The sequence below is a fragment of the Sus scrofa genome, chromosome 9 (assembly GCF_000003025.6).
Source record: "Sus scrofa isolate TJ Tabasco breed Duroc chromosome 9, Sscrofa11.1, whole genome shotgun sequence".
NCBI classification, from domain to species: domain Eukaryota; kingdom Metazoa; phylum Chordata; class Mammalia; order Artiodactyla; family Suidae; genus Sus; species Sus scrofa.
Window position 1 is genome coordinate 19,148,673 of NC_010451.4, and position 19,694 is coordinate 19,168,366.

Genomic DNA, 19,694 nt, shown 5'->3' on the forward strand with positions numbered 1-19,694 from the left:
CCACACAACCTTTCTTATTTTACTAAATTCCTCACAGTAAAGACCAAAATTCATGAGCAGTCTCAGAACTCTCTCCAAATCCCAAGGCCAAGTTGACACTAGGAGGCTCTACCAAGTGGCAATACCAGAAAAGCAGCCCTCTCCTGTTCCTTTGCTGACATTCACCACTCACTCAATGAGTATCACAGACATATCACCCTACATTTGAAAGCAATCTGATAGCCTCTGAAGCCACAATGGTGCCTGTGTCTGCTTGCTAACAGGCTGTTTAGAAGAAAAACAAGAGGTAACATGATTGGAGATATTTTTTAAGGCACCTAAATAAATGCAATCCCTATGAAATAATATCCCAAAAGAATTTTATATGTGCTTTAAATATTTAATGCATGTTCATAATAATAAGAGTTGTGATTTGTTTTCATTATTAAATTTAGTGTCTTTATGAACAAAATGGAGACTGGAACCCCATTTTAAACCATTACGCTATAGCCAATAAGGGCCACATTGTGACAACTGATTGGAGATCAATTAAATCAGATGGTGTAAATTAGTAAAATACTATACATACTTACTTTGGACTCAGGTTCTTCTTGGTTTTATCATATAAAGCACTCTGACCTCTTTAACAGTAACAAAAGTCCTGAAAAGGACTGTTTTTGATTCCCTGTCTCAAATAAATACACAAGATGACAATCACAAAAAAGAATTGATTGAAGTGGGTAGAGACGCTATTACCCAAAAAGCCTAATAGGACCTGAAAACCACAATCAAAGAAGTGTGTGACGGTTTCTCTGGAAGGCCTAAAGCAGACAGAAATGAAGTATCTTATAAAATTGTTGGTGATCAGCAGCAACTTAAGAATATACACCAAAACACAGAAAACAAAACTCTCAATACGAACACACGCAGCTACTCAAAATGATAGATAGCTGATGTCAGCTCTGTAGCAGGAGAACCCAATACACTGACCAGGCTAAAGCCAGAAATTAGATTATACTCTACAGAAAACAAGACATATCTTGCCTGTTAAACACAGAAACAAAGAAAACACTCTAACACTTACACTTGTCTTTTTGTCACTTTCATTTTCAAAACACTGATTGTCTTTATTTTGTTCAATACATGAAGCATTTTCCTTTGGTCCACTGCAACCTGTAAGCTAAAAATAAAGTTAAAAAAATCAATACTTTTTATTTGTTTTCTGCAGTGTGAATTAAGTGCTTTTCAAACTTTTAACATGCACTTTAAAATGTCTAAGACCTGAATAAATATTACTAGATTTTAATTATGTCAGTTTAGGGTATGAATGCACTGTCTAACCCATTTTTATACGGCTCCCAAAGAGAAAATATAAAATGGGACAGTTATTCAGAGACAAGTTTGTAATTTCAAAGCTTTTCACCAGGGAATGTGGAACTTCGATTATTCAAATGTAAATTGATGATCTGGTAAAAGCTGAACATGATTAAATGGAAAGATGAAGATAGAAGAGTTGATTTTATCTTATGCAGGTTCACATACTTGTAGGAATCTCTACTCTATGGTACCTACTGGAACCCTCAGAACATGCAGAGGTAGTGACTGTCTTTGTTCTAGATTGTCTTTTCAAGAATGTTTATATCACTACAGCTCTGGGTGACAGAAATAATGTCCATGTCCAGAGCAAAGGATCGGTTTGCTTACTGACCAGTGTATAAAATGTGCATGCCTTAAACTGAGAGTTAGTCTCCATTGCATGTGAATGTATTGCTTGGCTATTTTTGCATTGCCCTGTAGGAACGGGGGCTTGAGGAAATGGTTCAAGAAAATGCTGTCTGGGTACTGCTTTTGCTGCAGATAATAAAGTCTTTGTCCTAAGAGTCTTCTGATAACGTCCATGAAACTGTGACAGGGTTCTTGGCTTGCAAGTTGGGTAAAATCTCAGACCCTTCACAGTTCTTAACAGTTGTGGTGACAAGGACAGAATGCTGACAGAGTCATGATTTTCTGGAAGAGAAAGAATCAGGGACTTGCAGGGTGATGAAAAGGATTTCTGGGACATCTTTGGGAACTGGTAGCAAACATGTTCACCAAATTGTATGTCCAACTGCATAATGATGGTCCTTCACTTTAATGCCTGTTAAGGAGGAGGAGTTTACAAAGTGATTGCAGACTGAGTACCGGGAAATAAACTCAAAGACACCTCCCAAATGATGTCCTGGTTGTAACTGACTTTTCTGAGTGGGTAAGCACAAATTCTCACCTTCTTTCAGAAATAGTTATGAAAAAATGTACCTGGGCTGATTATGAAGGAAGAGAAATTGGCACAGTGAGAAGATACCAAGGCTTCTCTGATTCCACTCTGCCTTGTAGACACTCCTCTGCTCTGTTCTCATCATTTATATCACATGCTTATTTAATCTATCTCGCCTGTTAGAGCTTCTTGGAGGACAGGCAGTATAGCCGGGGGGGGGGGAGTCAATAAATACTTGTTTAATGAATGAGATCAAATTGATGGAGGAACAAACAAGGAACAAGGGCACTGATCTGGCTAAGAGGAATGTCAAGTTCAACTACTTGAAGATACCCCGGTAGCTTTCATATCAGAAATATGAAATCTTTACTTTGTTTTCAGTCTGGGATGGTGCATGTGCTGCCACGTTTGGTATGATGATGAATAAGGCAGTGATGGTGGCTGTGCGGGCTCCATCAGCAGCTTAATTCTAGTTGGTCTAATCAGGTCCTTACTATGGGCATCTGCATGGGTGATGCAGATCTATACAGTTTCTTTACCCCAGAGAGGCATGTGTTCAATCTGCCAGTCTGTTGACTGGCAGTGCTGATGACATTGCTGCTGACATAGGACACTGGGTGGACCCAAAACATTAGAAGTTCATTTCACTGACTTACAAGCCAGCTCCACACCACTCGTAATCACAAGTAAACGTGCCTTGCTTACTGCTATGGGGCTGCTCTCACTCTCCATGATTCCCGATCCCTCCCTCCCCTTTACACTGATCTCAGATGCTTTAAGGGGGAAGATGATGAAGATGGAGCTAAAGTTTCTCAGCTCCCAAGAGGTGGTAATTGTCATGCACACTTGCCCAAATATGCTGGAGAACTTCTCGGAGGGCCTGGACTTAAAACTGTTACAATTCTGTTCCCTAGGAATCCAAATCAGTGTTCTGAGTCCCCTGGGTTGGTGCGGGAGGGGGGGGAACACCAGGATTCAGACCATTGGGTTCAGGCCAGGTTCATCATGGGAAAGAAAAGCTTAAGGACCCTGAGTATGGGGCCCTTTGGGCTGATTCAATGACCATTTGTATGGCTTTCACTGCTGAATATACAATTGGCATTACCAATTCAGTGTAAATCTAATAAAGTCCAGAGGGGTTCCTCCTGATCAGGAGGAGCTAATGCAGGGAAATGCTAATGGAACATGTAAATCACTCCTGGTTCTTTTTTCTGTTTTCTGTCAAGTAGTCCAAAAGCAAATGGAAAATCTCAGAAGGAAAAATGGAAAGCACAGCCTTAAGGACTTAAGGGAGGCAGGGATAGTATAAAAGATGCAATATCTTAAGACAACAGCCATATACAGAAAGCAGAAAAGGTTAATGGGAGCTGAAGGCTTCCAGTGGGTTATTGCTAAGTGATTTCAATTGTTGATCCTATAGCCTCAGCTATTCCAAGCATTGTAGCTCCAACTAAATCCACCATACTGTTTCATGCCACTTGGAATGCTATCTTTCCAACATATTTTTTTTCTTTTTTCTAGTCCACTGGCATTCCAGATCCAAGACCAATTTTTATTTATATGGCAAGGCCTCTAATACGTTGACAGCACCTTCTGCAATACCTAAATTCCTCTGCCATTTGCCATAAAGATTTAGCATTGAGTGGCTTTACTATCTAATGTTCAAACTCGTTACTATAGAGATGACATCCTATTAGTTGGCAAGTCAGAAGCTTCAGCCATTTTAAGCTCTAACAAAATCGAGGGACTGTCTGGACAAATACTTTATAGCAGTCAAGGAAAGACTGCTATCTCTTTAGTCTTAACCATCTAAAAGGAGGCCTGGTACCTTGGAGGACTCTGAATACTAGAGAGAGGATGGCCTTCCTTGGACAGTTCATTCAGTCTCATCAGCCAACACACAGTCAGCATCCTTAAAGCGAGGATCAACAGGCTATGTTGGAAGTTCTTGGCAAGCTGTGGTGCCCTCTCAACCTTTGTAACCCCACAACCTTAATGACACCTCTGAGATACAAGTCTCTGAATGAGAGAGGTTGATTTGCCTCTGGCACAGAGAGGCAGCCTCCACCCCAAATTCCCTGGATCAAAGCAGCTGGCTCAGTAAGGTCCTCAATTCATGGAGGTTTTACCAAATACCCAGGCTTGCTTCACTAATGGTTTAGCTAAACTAAAACCAATGGTGTTCCCTGGGATGCTGATGCTGTTTGTCCTGAATGCCAGCTAGACAGGAATGAAAACAGATGTGTTCCCATCACATAGGGGCAAGAACTCAAGGTTGTTCACATAGCTCTGGCCAGCATGCTTCCTGATAAACCCTGTTGTGTTTTTACTGACTTTTGGGATGTTGTCAGTGGCCTAAATATTGGCATGCCCCTCAGAACACTACAGACTAGCAAATTAAACACAAGCTTCCCTGGGGGCATGAACTGACCAAATCAGAGCTGTCAATAGTACATGCCCACAGTAAAGACCAGAGGAAACCAACCAGAATCAAGCTGCTGATGGAACCTGCACAGCCGCCTTTGGTGTCTATATTCATCACCATACCAAATGTGGCAGCACATCCACCATCCCAGGCTGAGAACAAGGTAAAGGACTCTATGTTTCTGATGAGGAGGCTACTTGAGTAGCCTCAGGTGACAGAGCTTGACACTCCTCTCAGCCAGAACAGAGCCCTGTGCCCTGTTTGTCTCTTACTCCATCTATCTAGGCATCCTTCCATTCATCTGGTTTTATCTTTCATCTTTTTAACCTATTAAACAAATATTTATCAATCCCCAGAAATTCAAAAACAGTAAGATATCCTGTCTATCCTCCAAAGAGCTCTAATGGGACAAATAGACATATAACTGTAATTTATAATACAATGGGCTAATCATAATAATAAAGTATGAGGGGGCCATCTATAACAGACTATGGAATCAAGGAGGTTCCTGAAGGCTATGACATTGAAATAATGCTCTGGACAAGGAGACGTTATCTAGAGAAGCAGGAGTGTTCTAACAGCAATATATGTGCCCTTGAATATCATTACCACGCTCAGAAAAAAAAGAGCATGTGTTTTACAGTAAGGAAGAAATGAGTTAGAATCCTTTTACCTTCATCAACTAGCTGGCTGTGTGGAATGGAATGATGAACCTCTCTTTTGTTCACCAAAATATGGAGATAATGCCACCCTTTGCATGAAGTCCCCCTTCCTATCAAGGTTGGATGCTATGAATCTCCACCTTTCCTACTTCACACCAGTTGGTGTCCCATATATACTTTGTAAATTTCAATACCTTGACTAGCTTTCTATTCTTTCATATCCCCACCATTACACCTTCTACTGGTAACTTCTCATCAATTTGGCTCTCATGGAAATAGTCATTTTTTTCTATACTTCTATACTTCCATACTTCCTTCATTCTTAAAAAAAAAAAAAAGACTCTGGTCACTCTAAAACTGGTAATCTACTGCTGACCCTCTTTCCCCAGAATCAATATTCTTCAAAGATATAACAGTAGAAATGGAAAAAGTATACAACAGAATTATGTTACAATAATCTAAGTGCTTTAAGAATATCAATGCATATTTTACGGGCATTATCTCATTTAGATTAAACCAGAAATCTATGAAGTAGGTAGTAACATTCTTATATCCTGTGTTAAAAAAGCAGAACCTAGTTCTATCTGAATGTCAAGTCTATATGCCTAACCACTACACTAAAAACTCCTGAACTACTTCCTTACAGCTCATCTTTTAAGCTTTCAAATTGTGAAACACTAACAGCACTGGCACTATTTGGAAGCTTGTTAGAAAGAGAAATTCTTGGGTCCCACCTCGGACCTACTGAATCAGAAACAGGAGGGGTAGGGCCCTGCAATTTGTGCTTCCTAAGTGATTTTGACACATCCCAGTTTCAAAATCACTGATCTAGATGTCAAAAATGCCAAATCATTTCAGGTGCTTAAAATAAGTGAGCCAAGTATAAGAAATATTTGGGAAGGGATGGATGGTCTTCGGCAAAATGAGAGTTCATGGCCTGTCTAGTGGGTGCACTCTCTAGTCATTTTCAGGCATTTTTGTTTTAATGAGGAAACCCAGACCCAGTACTGTCAGATATTTAGAATTTTCGAGAAAACTTGGAAGACTGAACTTTTATGTGAAATTCTTGATTTTTAAGTGTTGGCAAAAATTTCACATTTTTAAAATTTCACTGCACTAACACACAAAACAGAATATCAATGTAGGTAGGCTGAAGTCTGCATAAGGACAGGCAGTTTGTGGTTTCTGCTTTAATCCCTGAATGCTGCCACTTCTTCCCTGAATCCTGCACTCTGAAAACTCACCAAGGACCTCCTAGTCCTCACTATCTTCCACTTTCTCTAACTTTATACCATCCCCATTGTCGTCAGCATTCTCTGGCATTTCATATCATTAACAACTTCCTCCTTCTTGAAATTTATTTTCAAAACATATCTCTCTCCTTGTTGGTACCCTATTTCTTTGATTGTTCCTTCCTTTTCATTCCCTCTCCTTTTCGACCCCCCTAAACTCAGTTTCTACTCCAAAATTCCTTTCTTCTAGTTCTTCCTCAATACCTACTCCTCCAGATGACTCATATCTAGAGGATGATTTTTTCAAATTTCTAGTCCTACATTTTCAATTGCTTGCTTATATTTCCTCTAAAAGTCACACTGGTACTTTGAATCTGTTCAGTCTAATTGGAATCATCTTCTCTTCAGAACCCACTTATATTCCTGGTATATCATTTCTGATACCACCATTGCCCAATTTTTTAAGGACTACATATATACCCCTGACTGCCACAAAGCCTGTGTTGATCCCCTCCCTCTCCCCAGCTAGAGGGGGGCACTCCTTTCCCGTGATGCCCTCAGGACATATACTTCTCCTTTGCATCTATACTAATGATTAGTCCACCCAGTTTGTTTTAAGAACAAATAATAATATAAACAAAATGAAAAATTAACTTAAAAGTACTTATAATTTTGTCTTACCATGCAAATAGTCTTTAAGCTCCCTGAAAGCAATGAGTGTACTACCATCTCTTACCCTTCATGTGCTTGAACAAAATAAATGTTCATAGGTACTCATTGAATCATGTCATTACACAGTGTTTACACCGTAAGGACTCACCTGATTTGTTTTATTGATCCATCTGCTTGGCTTATTTATTTATTTAATTTGTTTACCTTTCGAGGACCAAAAGCCTTATAAACTCAAAAAAGTAAATAAGCTTTGGGATGCCAGGCCACTGGGAAACACTGTCCCTTCCCATCCTTTACAGATGCAAACTACACAGATTAGCCTGAGGCATACCACATCTGAGATATGCAATAGTCCAATCCTATTTAGTTTTTTCCAGCCTTTATATTGATAAGGCATCTAATTTTACTTCACTTGGTATTATCCTCTTCAGGTACAGGAAACATTGCCACCTACAGAAGTGTGTGGTTGCATACCGTTTCATGGCATAGGAAACATAGTGCTGGTGCTTCATAGAATCTGCCTCAGCATTATAAACAACTGATGAATTAAACTAATCATTTTCTTTGGCTGAAAATAGTAAACTCCATCATGACTGCCCTGATGATAAAGGTCTCAGGGCTCTTTGAAAAGGGAGACAGGAAGAAACAAAACTAGGCACTGTCTAAGAGCTCAAGAGAAGAAATACCAGTTTTCAAAAAGTTCTTCAGTCTATTTGTTTGTTCAACAAACATTAATTAAATTATATTATATCCAAGGTATTAGATGTTGTAAGGAAAGCACAAATAAATTTGGTCCATAAACAGAAAAAGCTAATGGAAGGAAGATAATTTTACATTATAAAATTATATGTTTTATAATGTAATATATATAACATTATAAAATCAAGTAGAACACTTTGCATGTCAAAAAAGAAGTACAGATAAAGTGCTCTGGAAATTCAAAAGATTCAGTTCAATGAACATTTAAATAGGGTTTACTCTTTCAAAAGGTTGAAGAAGAAGGAATACTCCCAAAGACATTCTATGAGGCCACCATCACCCTCATTCCAAAACCAGACAGAGATACCACCAAAAAAGAAAACTATCGCCCAATATCATTGATGAATATAGATGCAAAAATCCTCAACAAAATCTTAGCCAACCGAATCCAACAACATATCAAAAAAATTATACACCATGACCAGGTTGGGTTCATCCCAGGTTCACAAGGATGGTTCAACATACGCAAATCAATCAGCATCATATACCACATTAACAAAAAAAAGGTCAAAAATCATATGATCATCTCAATAGACGCAGAAAAAGCATTTGACAAAGTTCAACATCCATTCATGATCAAGACCCTCGCCAAAGTGGGTATAGAGGGAACATTCCTGAATATAATCAAAGCCATTTATGATAAACCCACAGCAAATATAATCCTCAATGGGGAAAAACTGAAAGCCTTCTCACTCAAATCTGGAACAAGACAGGGATGCCCACTCTCACCACTGCTCTTCAACATCGTTTTGGAAGTCTTAGCCACAGCAATTAGACAAACAAAAGAAATAAAAGGCATCCATATAGGAAGAGAAGAGATCAAACTGTCACTGTATGCAGATGATATGATACTATACCTAGAAAACCCTAAGGACTCAACCCCAAAACTCCTTGAACTGATTACTAAATTCAGCAAAGTGGCAGGATATAAGATTAACATTCAGAAGTCAGTTGCATTTCTGTATACCAACAATGAAACATTAGAAAAGGAATACAAAAAAATGATACCTTTTAAAATTGTACCTCACAAAATCAAATACCTCGGAATACACCTGACCAAAGAGGTAAAGGACCTATATGCCGAGAACTATAAAACTTTAATCAAAGAAATCAAAGAAGATGTAAAGAAATGGAAAGATATTCCATGTTCCTGGATTGGAAAAATCAATATTGTGAAAATGGCCATCCTACCCAAAGCAATCTACAGATTCAATGCAATCCCTATCAAATTACCCATGATATTGTTCACAGAACTAGAACAAACAATCCAAACATTTATATGGAACCACAAAAGACCCAGAATCGCCAAAGCAATCCTGAGAAACAAAAACCAAGCAGGAGGCATAACTCTCCCAGACTTGAAGAAATACTACAAAGCCACAGTCATCAAAACAGTGTGGTACTGGTATCAAAACAGACAGACAGACCAATGGAACAGAATAGAGAACCCGGAAATAAACCCTGACACCTATGGTCAATTAATCTTTGACAAGGGAGGCAGGAACATCAAATGGGAAAAGGAAAGTCTATTCAGCAAGCATTGCTGGGAAACCTGGACAGCTGTATGCAAAGCAATGAAACTAGAACACACCCTCACACCATGCACAAAAATCAACTCCAAATGGCTGAAAGACTTAAATATACGACAGGACACCATCAAACTCCTAGAAGAAAACATAGGCAAAACACTCTCTGACATCAACATCATGAATATTTTCTCAGGTCAGTCTCCCAAAGCAATAGAAATTAGAGCAAAAATAAACCCATGGGACCTCATCAAACTGAAAAGCTTTTGCAGAGCAAAGGAAACCAAAAAGAAAACAAAAAGACAACTTACAGAATGGGAGAAAATAGTTTCAAATGATGCAACTGACAAGGGCTTAATCTCTAGAATATACAAGCAACTTATACAACTCAACAGCAAAAAAAACAATCAACCAATGGAAAAATGGGCAAAAGACCTGAATAGACATTTCTCCAAGGAAGATATACAGATGGCCAACAAACACATGAAAAAATGCTCAACATCGCTGATTATAAGAGAAATGCAAATCAAAACTACCATGAGATACCACCTCACACCAGTCAGAATGGCCATCATTAATAAATCCACAAATAACAAGTGCTGGAGGGGCTGTGGAGAAAAGGGAACCCTCCTGCACTGCTGGTGGGAATGTAAACTGGTACAGCCACTATGGAGAACAGTTTGGAGATACCTTAGAAATCTATACATAGAACTTCCATATGACCCTGCAATCCCACTCTTGGGCATCTATCCGGACAAAGCTCTACTTAAAAGAGACACATGCACCCGCATGTTCATTGCAGCCCTATTCACAATAGCCAGGACATGGAAACAATCCAAATGTCCATCGACAGATGATTGGATTCGGAAGGTGTGGTATATATACACAATGGAATACTACTCAGCCATAAAAAAGGATGACATAATGCCATTTGCAGCAACATGGATGGAACTAGAGAATCTCATACTGAGTGAAATGAGCCAGAAAGACAAAGACAAATACCATATGATATCACTTATAACTGGAATCTAATATCCAGCACAAATGAACATCTCCTCAGAAAAGAAAATCATGGACTTGGAGAAGAGACTTGTGGCTGCCTGATGGGAGGGGGAGGGAGTGGGAGGGATCGGGAGCTTGGGCTTATCAGACACAACCTAGAATAGATTTATAAGGAGATCCTGCTGAATAGCATTGAGAACTATGTCTAGATACTCATGTCGCAACAGAAGAAAGGGTGGGGGAAAAAACTGTAACTGCAATGTATACATCTAAGGATGACCTGACCCCCTTGCTGTACAGTGGGAAAATAATAATAAAAAAATAAATAAATAAATAAATAAATAAATAAATAGGGTTTACTATGCCAGACCTTTAAGGAATTCTGAGTGAAGTGAAACAATTATATGAACTGATAATTTCAATTTAAATTTGAAGTATTAGCAACATGCAAAGAATGCCATGGAAAAACAACCTGTGAGATAAGCAGAGCCACAGGACAATAATACAGAATGAGGTAGTTAGAGAACTCCTTTATCTAGTGCTGTTGAATCATGAAGCAAGGAGTTATAAAAGATAAAATAGAAAAGTAAGTAGAGTCCTATTTAGGAAGGTCATAGACTTTAAGTCCAAGAATTTATATTATCTCATAGTAAATGAGAGACCAAAGAAGGGTTAAGGGAAGATATTGTGAGGAAGTAGAAGAGTCAAAATGAGAAATATTTTACAAGTAAAGATCACACAAACTCAATACATGCCTCTAAAATGAAAAAGAAAGACAAATACCATATGATATCACTTATATTTGGAATCTAATATATGGCACAAATGAACCTTTCCACAGAAAAGAAACTCATGGACTTGGAGAATAGACTTGCAGTTGCCGGGCAGGGGGGAGGGAGTGGGATGGGCTGGGAGTCTGGGGTTATTAGATGCAAACCATTGCATATGGAATGGATAAGCAGTGAGATCCTGCTGTATAGTACAGGGAACTGTATCCAGTCATTTGTGATGGAGCATGATGGAGGATAATGTGAAAAAAAGAATGTATACATATGTGTAACTGGGTCACTTTGCTGTACAGTAGAAAACTGATAGGACACTGTAAACCAACTATAATGGAAAAAATAAAAATCATTAAAAATAAATAAATAAAACCAGGATTTTGACAATATTCAGTAAGGTTAACAGTAAAAAGATGAACCTTTAGTTGGGTTTTTTAAATTATTTTTTACAGGGATATGAGTTGGAAATTTCAAAACTGTTTTATGAGCTTTTAAAGACTGAACATATAAATAAGTATATTCTGGATAATACACAAAGAAGAAAATTCAATAAATCCTCTCTTAATCTCTCCCTTTCTTTCTCTCTCTATATGTACACACATATATTCATAATATTATATATATACATTATATTACACATATAAAATACTGTTTACAGATTGTATATGTTATATATACACAATGGAATACTACTCAACCATAAAAAAGAACAAAATAATGTCATTCACAGCAACATGGATGGAACTAGAGACTCACATACTAAGTAAAGTCAGAAAGAGAAAGACAAAATCCTAGTTTTAAAAGTTAAGTCTTTTCTCTCTCCCTTCAAGATGCTTATATCACTCATTTGTAATAGTTACTCATATGTTAGTTTATGTTCCATTTTGTACTGTCTTCACTGGTTTTAAACATTTATTCTTTAATGTGAAATATTAATGGGGTTCTTAAATTTAGAACTATATAAAAAGTACAATCAGAGAAGAGTTATTTTCCTTCTATTATTTTTATTCCAACATAATCACCCTTTGTAAATAACCAGGATCATTAATATCTGACTTATTCTTCCTATTTTGACTACTGCACAAATAAGGAAATGCATTTATTTCTTCTCTTTTTACATGAAAAATAGCATATTGTAGATATTCTTTGGCACTTTGCTTTGTTCACCTTAACAATATATGCTGGAAATAGCTCTATATGCATTTCTAGAAATCTTTCTCATTTTTTTGATATCTGCATGTAGTCAGAGAGACTTTTGAAAGTTTTACAATGACAAAGACTTCTGTTCACAGACATAATGAAGTACCAGACACTGGATAAGACCAACTGCCATAAAAAACTGTAAAACTGGACAAAATATATGAAGCAATACTTCATATCTGGGCTATCAGGTAAGGCAGGACTTAGAAGAAAACAAAAACTTATGAGTTGAGCCACTCACTTGCTCTTACTGTCTGCGTAGAGTTACTTTCTGAGAAGTAGTAGACAAAAATGAAGAGAGAAGAGAAATCTCAAAAGAGATGTTGCTCCAGAAATTTGTATAGAGTTTCCTTTAAGTATTTGGCTTAATGTAATGCCTCTCATGCAGATAGAGAGAGAGAGAGAGAGAGAAAGAGAGAGAGAGAGAGGATGTAACACCAGGCATAAAATAGCTACTGGGAACTGTAAGCTGAATAGAGATTCCAGAAGTGGCACTGTGCTGCAAGATTATGTTATCCGACCAGCCAGAAGGGAGAGACAATACTCAACACCACGAAAATTCAAAGTGAGGACCTGGAAAAGTCATGCCTTAGGAATAGAGCAAGCCTGTTTGTAGAATACTAATTACTCTAGACCTGCTATAATGAAGCTTTAAAAACAACCCTTGAAAGGATTATGCTCACCCATCAGTAAATTAATCATCTGCCAGAATAAAACCCAACACTACTTAAAGGAGGATAACAAAACACAAACTCTCAAAATGAAGAGTTCAGAGTATTTAGCCTGCAATCAAAATTTACTAGTCATATAAAGGGGAAGAAAAACATGAGCTATATCCAAGGCAGGAAAGCTAAATAAACACAAAAAGATTCAAATGTATCAAAATATTATAATGAACTAATGAATATTTTAAAAGTTATTATAAATATGTTTAAGAAATTTTAAGGAGAAAATGAGTGGAATAAATGGAAGGATATTAATAAAGAAAGAAATATTAAAATATAAAAATAGAAATTCCAAAACAAAATATTTAATACATAATATTTTTAAAAATTACTGAATGGGCTTAACAAGAGATTGATACTACAAAAGAAAAATATAAGTGACTTTGCAGATGAGGCAATAAAAATGATCCATAGAGAAACACTTAAATATAGACATTTTAAAAAAGACTTACAGGAAAATACCCCATGGTTTAAATTATATGTAACTGAAGTTTCAGAAGAAGAGTAAAGATTAAGGTAGAAAAATATTTAAGGAGATAGTGGTTAAATTTTTCCAAATATGCTGAAAAATATAAACCCAGAGATCCAAGAGTCTCAACAAACCCCATATAGGATAAATAAAATGAGAGCTATACTCAGGCACATCATAGTCATATTAATAGAAACCAAAGACAAATTTTGAAATCTTAAAAGCAATCATAAAATAGACACATTTCATACTGAGGAACAATAAGAATGATCAATGACTTCTCATTAGTAACAAAGTAATCCAGAATACAATGAAACAACATATTTAAAGTATTGGAAGAAAAAAAAAATTCTCACATTCTGCAATTATATATGCAGCAAAAATATTTTTAAAATGGAAACATAATAAAGTCATTTTATCATAAGAAAATTAAAAGAACTCATCCTTATAACAAGAATTTTGAATGTTCTTAAAAGGAGTTCCCATCATGGTTCAGTGGTTAACGAACCCAACTAGTATCCATGAGGATGCAGGTTCAATCCCTGACCTTGCTCAGTGAGTTAAGGATCCCGTGTTGCAGTGAGCTGTGGCGTAGGTCATAGACTTGGCTAGATCCTGCATCGCTCTGATTGTGGCATAGGCCAGCAGCTACAGCTCAGATTCAACCCCTAGCCTGGGAACCTCCACATGTGGCGGGTGCAGCCCTGAAAAGACAAAAGACAAAAAAAAAAAAAAAAAAAAGACTGCTCTTAAAGCTGAAGAAGGATAATACAAAACGGATCCTCAAATCTATTCTAGAAGAAGAATGCCAGAAGTGATGAATGCCAGAAAAATAAATATGCAGATAAAAAGTTTCCCCTCATCTTAATTTCTTCAAATTCCTTTAAAACAAAATGATAGCAATGTGTTTTGGAGTTTACAGTATGTATAGAAGTAAAATGTATCACAATAATAACACAGAATAGTCAGTGGTAAATGGAAGTATCCTGTAGTAATATTCTTATATTTTGTGTAAAGTGGCAAGATATTAACTCATAGTAGTCCATGTGAAAAATTAAGGATGCATGTTATAATCTTAGGGTAGCCGCTAAAATATATACTTATTAGAGGTAATAAAAATAGAATTCTAAGAAATATTCATTTAATCCAAAAGAAAGTAAGAGAGAAAAAAAAAAATGCCGCCATCATCACTAACAACCACGAAAATGGGATACTTAGAAAACTTAGTCTTATTACAGAATTTCAAATCTTACTCCATTACTGACTAGAATAAAGAAAACAAAAAGAAAGAGAGAGAGAGAGGGAGGGAACCATGGGTTGCTAAACCAGTGGGGAAAATGTTAATGAATGAGAAGGTCTGACCTAAAATCTAAGAATGATTTCCTCATTTGAACTTGTAAATTTGTCAGTTCGACTAATATAGATTGACCACCTACTCTGTGCCAAGCCTAAGAAATCACTGTTCAAACAGGGTCATTCCCGTCAAGCTGCAGCCCGCCTAGTTGAGAAGACAGTAAACACCTGACTACAGAACTCTGTGATAAAAGCTGTGAATAATTCTTCTCAGGGAAGAGGAAAGGTATCAAGAGAATAACAAAAGGTCTTATTAAAGCATGCCTAGAACGTTTAACAAAATGTCCAAAATAACTCTTTACTTATGAAGACTACAAAAATAATAAAAAATAATTCAAAGCAATGTCAGCAAAAGTTTGGGGGAGAGATACTATTCTTCATAGTGAGTTGAAACATAAATTTGTACAATAATTCTGGAAGTGATTGTGAAATATCTAAAAAAGGCCTTGGAAATACAGTTACCCATTGACTCAGTAACTGTACTTATAGAAATATAACCTAAGGAAACAATTATGGACAGACATAAAATATATTACAAGAATCTTCATTACAATTTTATTCATCATAATGAAGTAAACCATATGCCCTTAAACAGTAGAAAGACATAATAAATAATAGTTATGTTTCCTACCCAAGATGATCTAGTGGATTTTTATTTACAACATACTTCTTCTGTTCTAAATAACCAGCAATAATAGTTACTATATGAAAGGGGGAAAACAAAAGGTATAGCTGGGATCTAAAACAATATAAAACATCTTTGTGCATCAGAAATGAAACAAGTATTCAATGCAGTAAAAAGATCTATAAATATTACCTATCACTAGGAATCGAGTCAACCTGAAAGCTTGCTCTAAGTTATATTTTTAAAGCCTCTGTATTAAAACAGAGAGAGAGAAAAATAAAATACTGTTATAAGAACTGATTCTGGACTGGGAGCCCAAGAAGCCATGGGCAGCAACCAAAAAATTCCATGTAAGAATTACTTACCATGAATTTATAGTGGTAAAAATAACTTTAGAAATAAATCAACAAAACAGGCAGGAAGAGAAAGCTCTTCATAAAGGAAAATGAAAATTTATAAAGTATAGAAGAAACAAAGGAATTAGAAAACCACTAACTGGCAACCTCCACAGTAATAACCGTTTCAAGCAAGAAGGATCATAGAATGCCAAAATTAGTGAATGGAAGTGGGTGAATCAGGATGTTTATCTAAACTCAAACTATATCCTACCATAGTCTTACTAGTTCCTCAGGAAGAAGAGTAAGTCCACAATGGAGAATCTAGCAACTATCTTAATCAAGTGATCCAACCACTGATGACCTAGCATGATCGGTGGCTGGAAAAATAGATATTTTAAATAACTTCTGAAATCATGTACTGAAAAAGATATAACCCTCTTGTAGTTCTCCTGCCAGAAATGCATGACCTGAATTTGATCATAAGGAAACACCAGAAAAACCCAACCTAAAAACTATTTTATAAAATAAATGTTCTCTGATAGAAAAAAAGGTTTTAAAGACCCGGCCAAAATACAGGTAAGTATGCCCTTAGACATATGGCATTAAACTCAAAATTATTAGAGATTAAAAGAAAATATTAAGAGCTACAAGAGAGAAAAAACTAACTATAGAAAAACAATAAAGATAAGCAGATTCTTCTGAGCAATAATGAAGACCAAAAGGCAGCAGAATATATGTTCACAATGTCAAGAGAAATAACTGCTAAACTGTAAGTTAATATACAGCTAAATTATCATGCAAAAGCGGGTGTATAGGCATTTAAATACTAAGATAATTTAAAAATCAAGAACTTTACCAAAAAAAATTAAAGGATATAGTTAAGCAAGAAGAGTGAACTCAGAGAAACACATAAATACATGGATCAATGGTGAACACAGAAGCTAACAAAATATATCATGAATTTAATAAGCCATTGATTTTAAATAAAAATTAATTTTTATGTTCAAAAAAGTTGGGAGATTGGAGTGTTCAATAAGTTAAAGTACATTAAAGTTCTTGTCATAATTCAGAGATAATAATTAATAACAGATTTCTTAGAGTAATTTATAGACTACTGTACATGCCAAAAAGATAACCACTAAAAAAAGAAATACAATAAAAATAACTTCCAAACCAGCAGAAGAAAAAATAAAATGCAAATACAGAAGTATTTTCAGTACAATAGAAGACAGAAGAATTAGGGGGGACAAGGTAGAAAGAAAAAGAATCATTAATAAAAAAAAATTAAGTCCTAAAATGATAGAATAAGTCTAAATATTTGGGGATCTATAATAAATGCAAGTGAATGAAAATTAACGATATAAAAGATATCAGACTGGACAAAATAAGTCATAATAATAACTAATATTTATTGAATGCCTATTCTCTAGATGTTTTATAAGGATTAACTTATTGAATCATCACAATAGTCTATTAGTCTATAAGGATCTGTACTATTATTCCATCTATTTTATAGATCAGGAAATTTTGGATAAGGGAAGTTAAATAAATTGCCTAAGAACACACAGCTAGTAAGGAGGTAGGACTGTTTTTTCTGCCAATATACTCTCACTCTAGAGTCCATATTCTTAGCAACTGTTCTGTTCTGCAGACTCAATATAGTCACATGATCAAATGTCATATCTATTAAAGGTCATGCTATAGAATAATCTTTATGGATATTAAAATGCCAGCAGAAATATTTAAATAAAAAATGTACGTTACAAAAGAATATATACTAATGGGACTCAAAGTCTGTTACAAACACACACACATACACACAAATACTGACAAAAAAATCCACCAAAATATAGTTGTGATTACCTCTGAATACCATGATAGTAGATAATATTTATTTTGTTCTTTTTATATTTCTATATTTTTCACAATGAACAACACTGTATGTGTTATTTTTTGTTAAGCCTTTCTTTAACGAGCCTTGTACAGTGCCTGACATAAAGTACATACTTCATTAATGTTCCAGACAGAGAAGTAAAACCACAAAGTTCTCTCATTAACTAAGATGAGTGAAAGTTATAGAAATGGGGATACTGTGTTACCTGACTATCAAGCCTCAGATCCTAGGGACAGATAAACTACATACTTTCTAGAAGATACAGCAATGCATGGCAAAGACCCGAAATCCTTTCAAGCCGCCCTCTTGTGCTGCTTTCAGGATCTGACTTTTGGATCCAACCTAAACTGTTGCTTCAGAAGAAGCCTGAAAATAAATGTCTTGGTGGCTTTAGCTGTAGCAGTGTAGTTAAATATCAGCACTAAACAGAACATAGAGCCTAGGAATGTCAGAGCTGCAAAAATACTCATGGAAATCGCCACCTAGAGACTACCTCCCTTCCTTTCACAAAGTAAAGAAAAAGACCTGCAGAGGCAAAGGGATTAGTCCAATTTTACAGTTTCATAGCAGAACCTTTGCTGGAATTCAGGTTTCGAAAGAAACTGAGGCTTATTGACATTGAATTATGTGCCCCAAATTACTCAGCTACCAAGAGGCAGGGCCGGGATTCTTATTTGGTTTAAATAGATTCCAAAATTCATCCTTTTTCTGAATTATAATCAAATAGACAATTCTTCATGTGTTCAATGGAATATTATTTGATTGGCATCATTTGATAGACAAATATTTATTCATTTATTCATCTCTCGTCACCATCTTACTGGCACTAAATGAGAAATAATTATTTCTTCTTTTATGCTTATTTTCCTTGTTACTTGAAAATATCTTTTTAAATGATTAGGATTTGAATATTATCCCTTTAAGAATTTTCCTTGTGATCTCTTTCCTTTATTTTTATGTGACTTACTCTCTGAAAGACTCAGTACTTTTATAAAGCAGGTGTTGTATCAGATAACAGCAGTTCTCCTTTTAAAATTTAATTCTGCTTCCATCCCCTTGTTATTTTTTTTCTGTCAACACTATGCAAAAATGCATAGCAATAGCAGCACTCACAGCTTGGCAATAGCCCTTTGCCTGCATGGCTAATGTTATTTTCCTGCTTCCCTGTAGCCCCTGATTAAACATCTTTTTATATTTAGAATGTGCTTGTAGCACAGCCACTCTCTACATCAAGGGAAAATTTTATTGTGGTGGTGACTATTATTTTCCAGTAGATAGAACAATTTCCAAATCTCCTTGCTTTTAGCTTGATATTTTTAACCAGGCTTAGACCTAGGTGAAAAATGCTAACTAAATGTAATAAGAGGTCCCTTGGAGGCTTCCAGGAAATGCCTTTCTCCATTGTCTGTTCTGCACTTGGAGAGCATCTAGGCAAGGAGACTACCTACCATTCTGCTCCTGCATTATCATATATGCCTCATCTTTGTGATATGGAAATGAGTATGATAAAAAAGAAACTATGCATCCTTCTAATGAGTGAGATCAAAATGGGGGGGGGGTTATTTTTCAGATACTTTTTGTTAGCCGGTTAGATGTAAAAGAGTTAACATTCATTTATACCATCCTAGGATCTATTCTATGATCTCAATTTATTCCTCACGAATTTTTCAAGGCACCATCAACCCATTTTAATACAAAGCTCAGAGTGGCCAAGTAACTTGTCCAAGGTCACAGGTAAGAGACGACCAGAGTTTGAATGCAAACCTGTTTCTTGTGCTCTTAACGCCGAAGCACAGT

At 36.1% G+C, this 19,694-nt stretch overlaps 1 protein-coding gene across 5 annotated transcripts in view; it reads right to left on the reverse strand.

Moving 5' to 3' along the window:
* DLG2 (discs large MAGUK scaffold protein 2) overlaps positions 1-19,694 on the reverse strand; it is a 1,971,427-nt gene that overhangs the window by 1,572,682 nt on the left and 379,051 nt on the right. For all 5 annotated transcript variants that reach the window (XM_021102305.1, XM_021102303.1, XM_021102307.1 and 2 more), the window contains exon 4: positions 1,064-1,159. In XM_021102305.1, the coding sequence (XP_020957964.1) occupies positions 1,064-1,159 (96 nt within the window). The remainder of the gene's footprint in view (positions 1-1,063; positions 1,160-19,694) is intronic.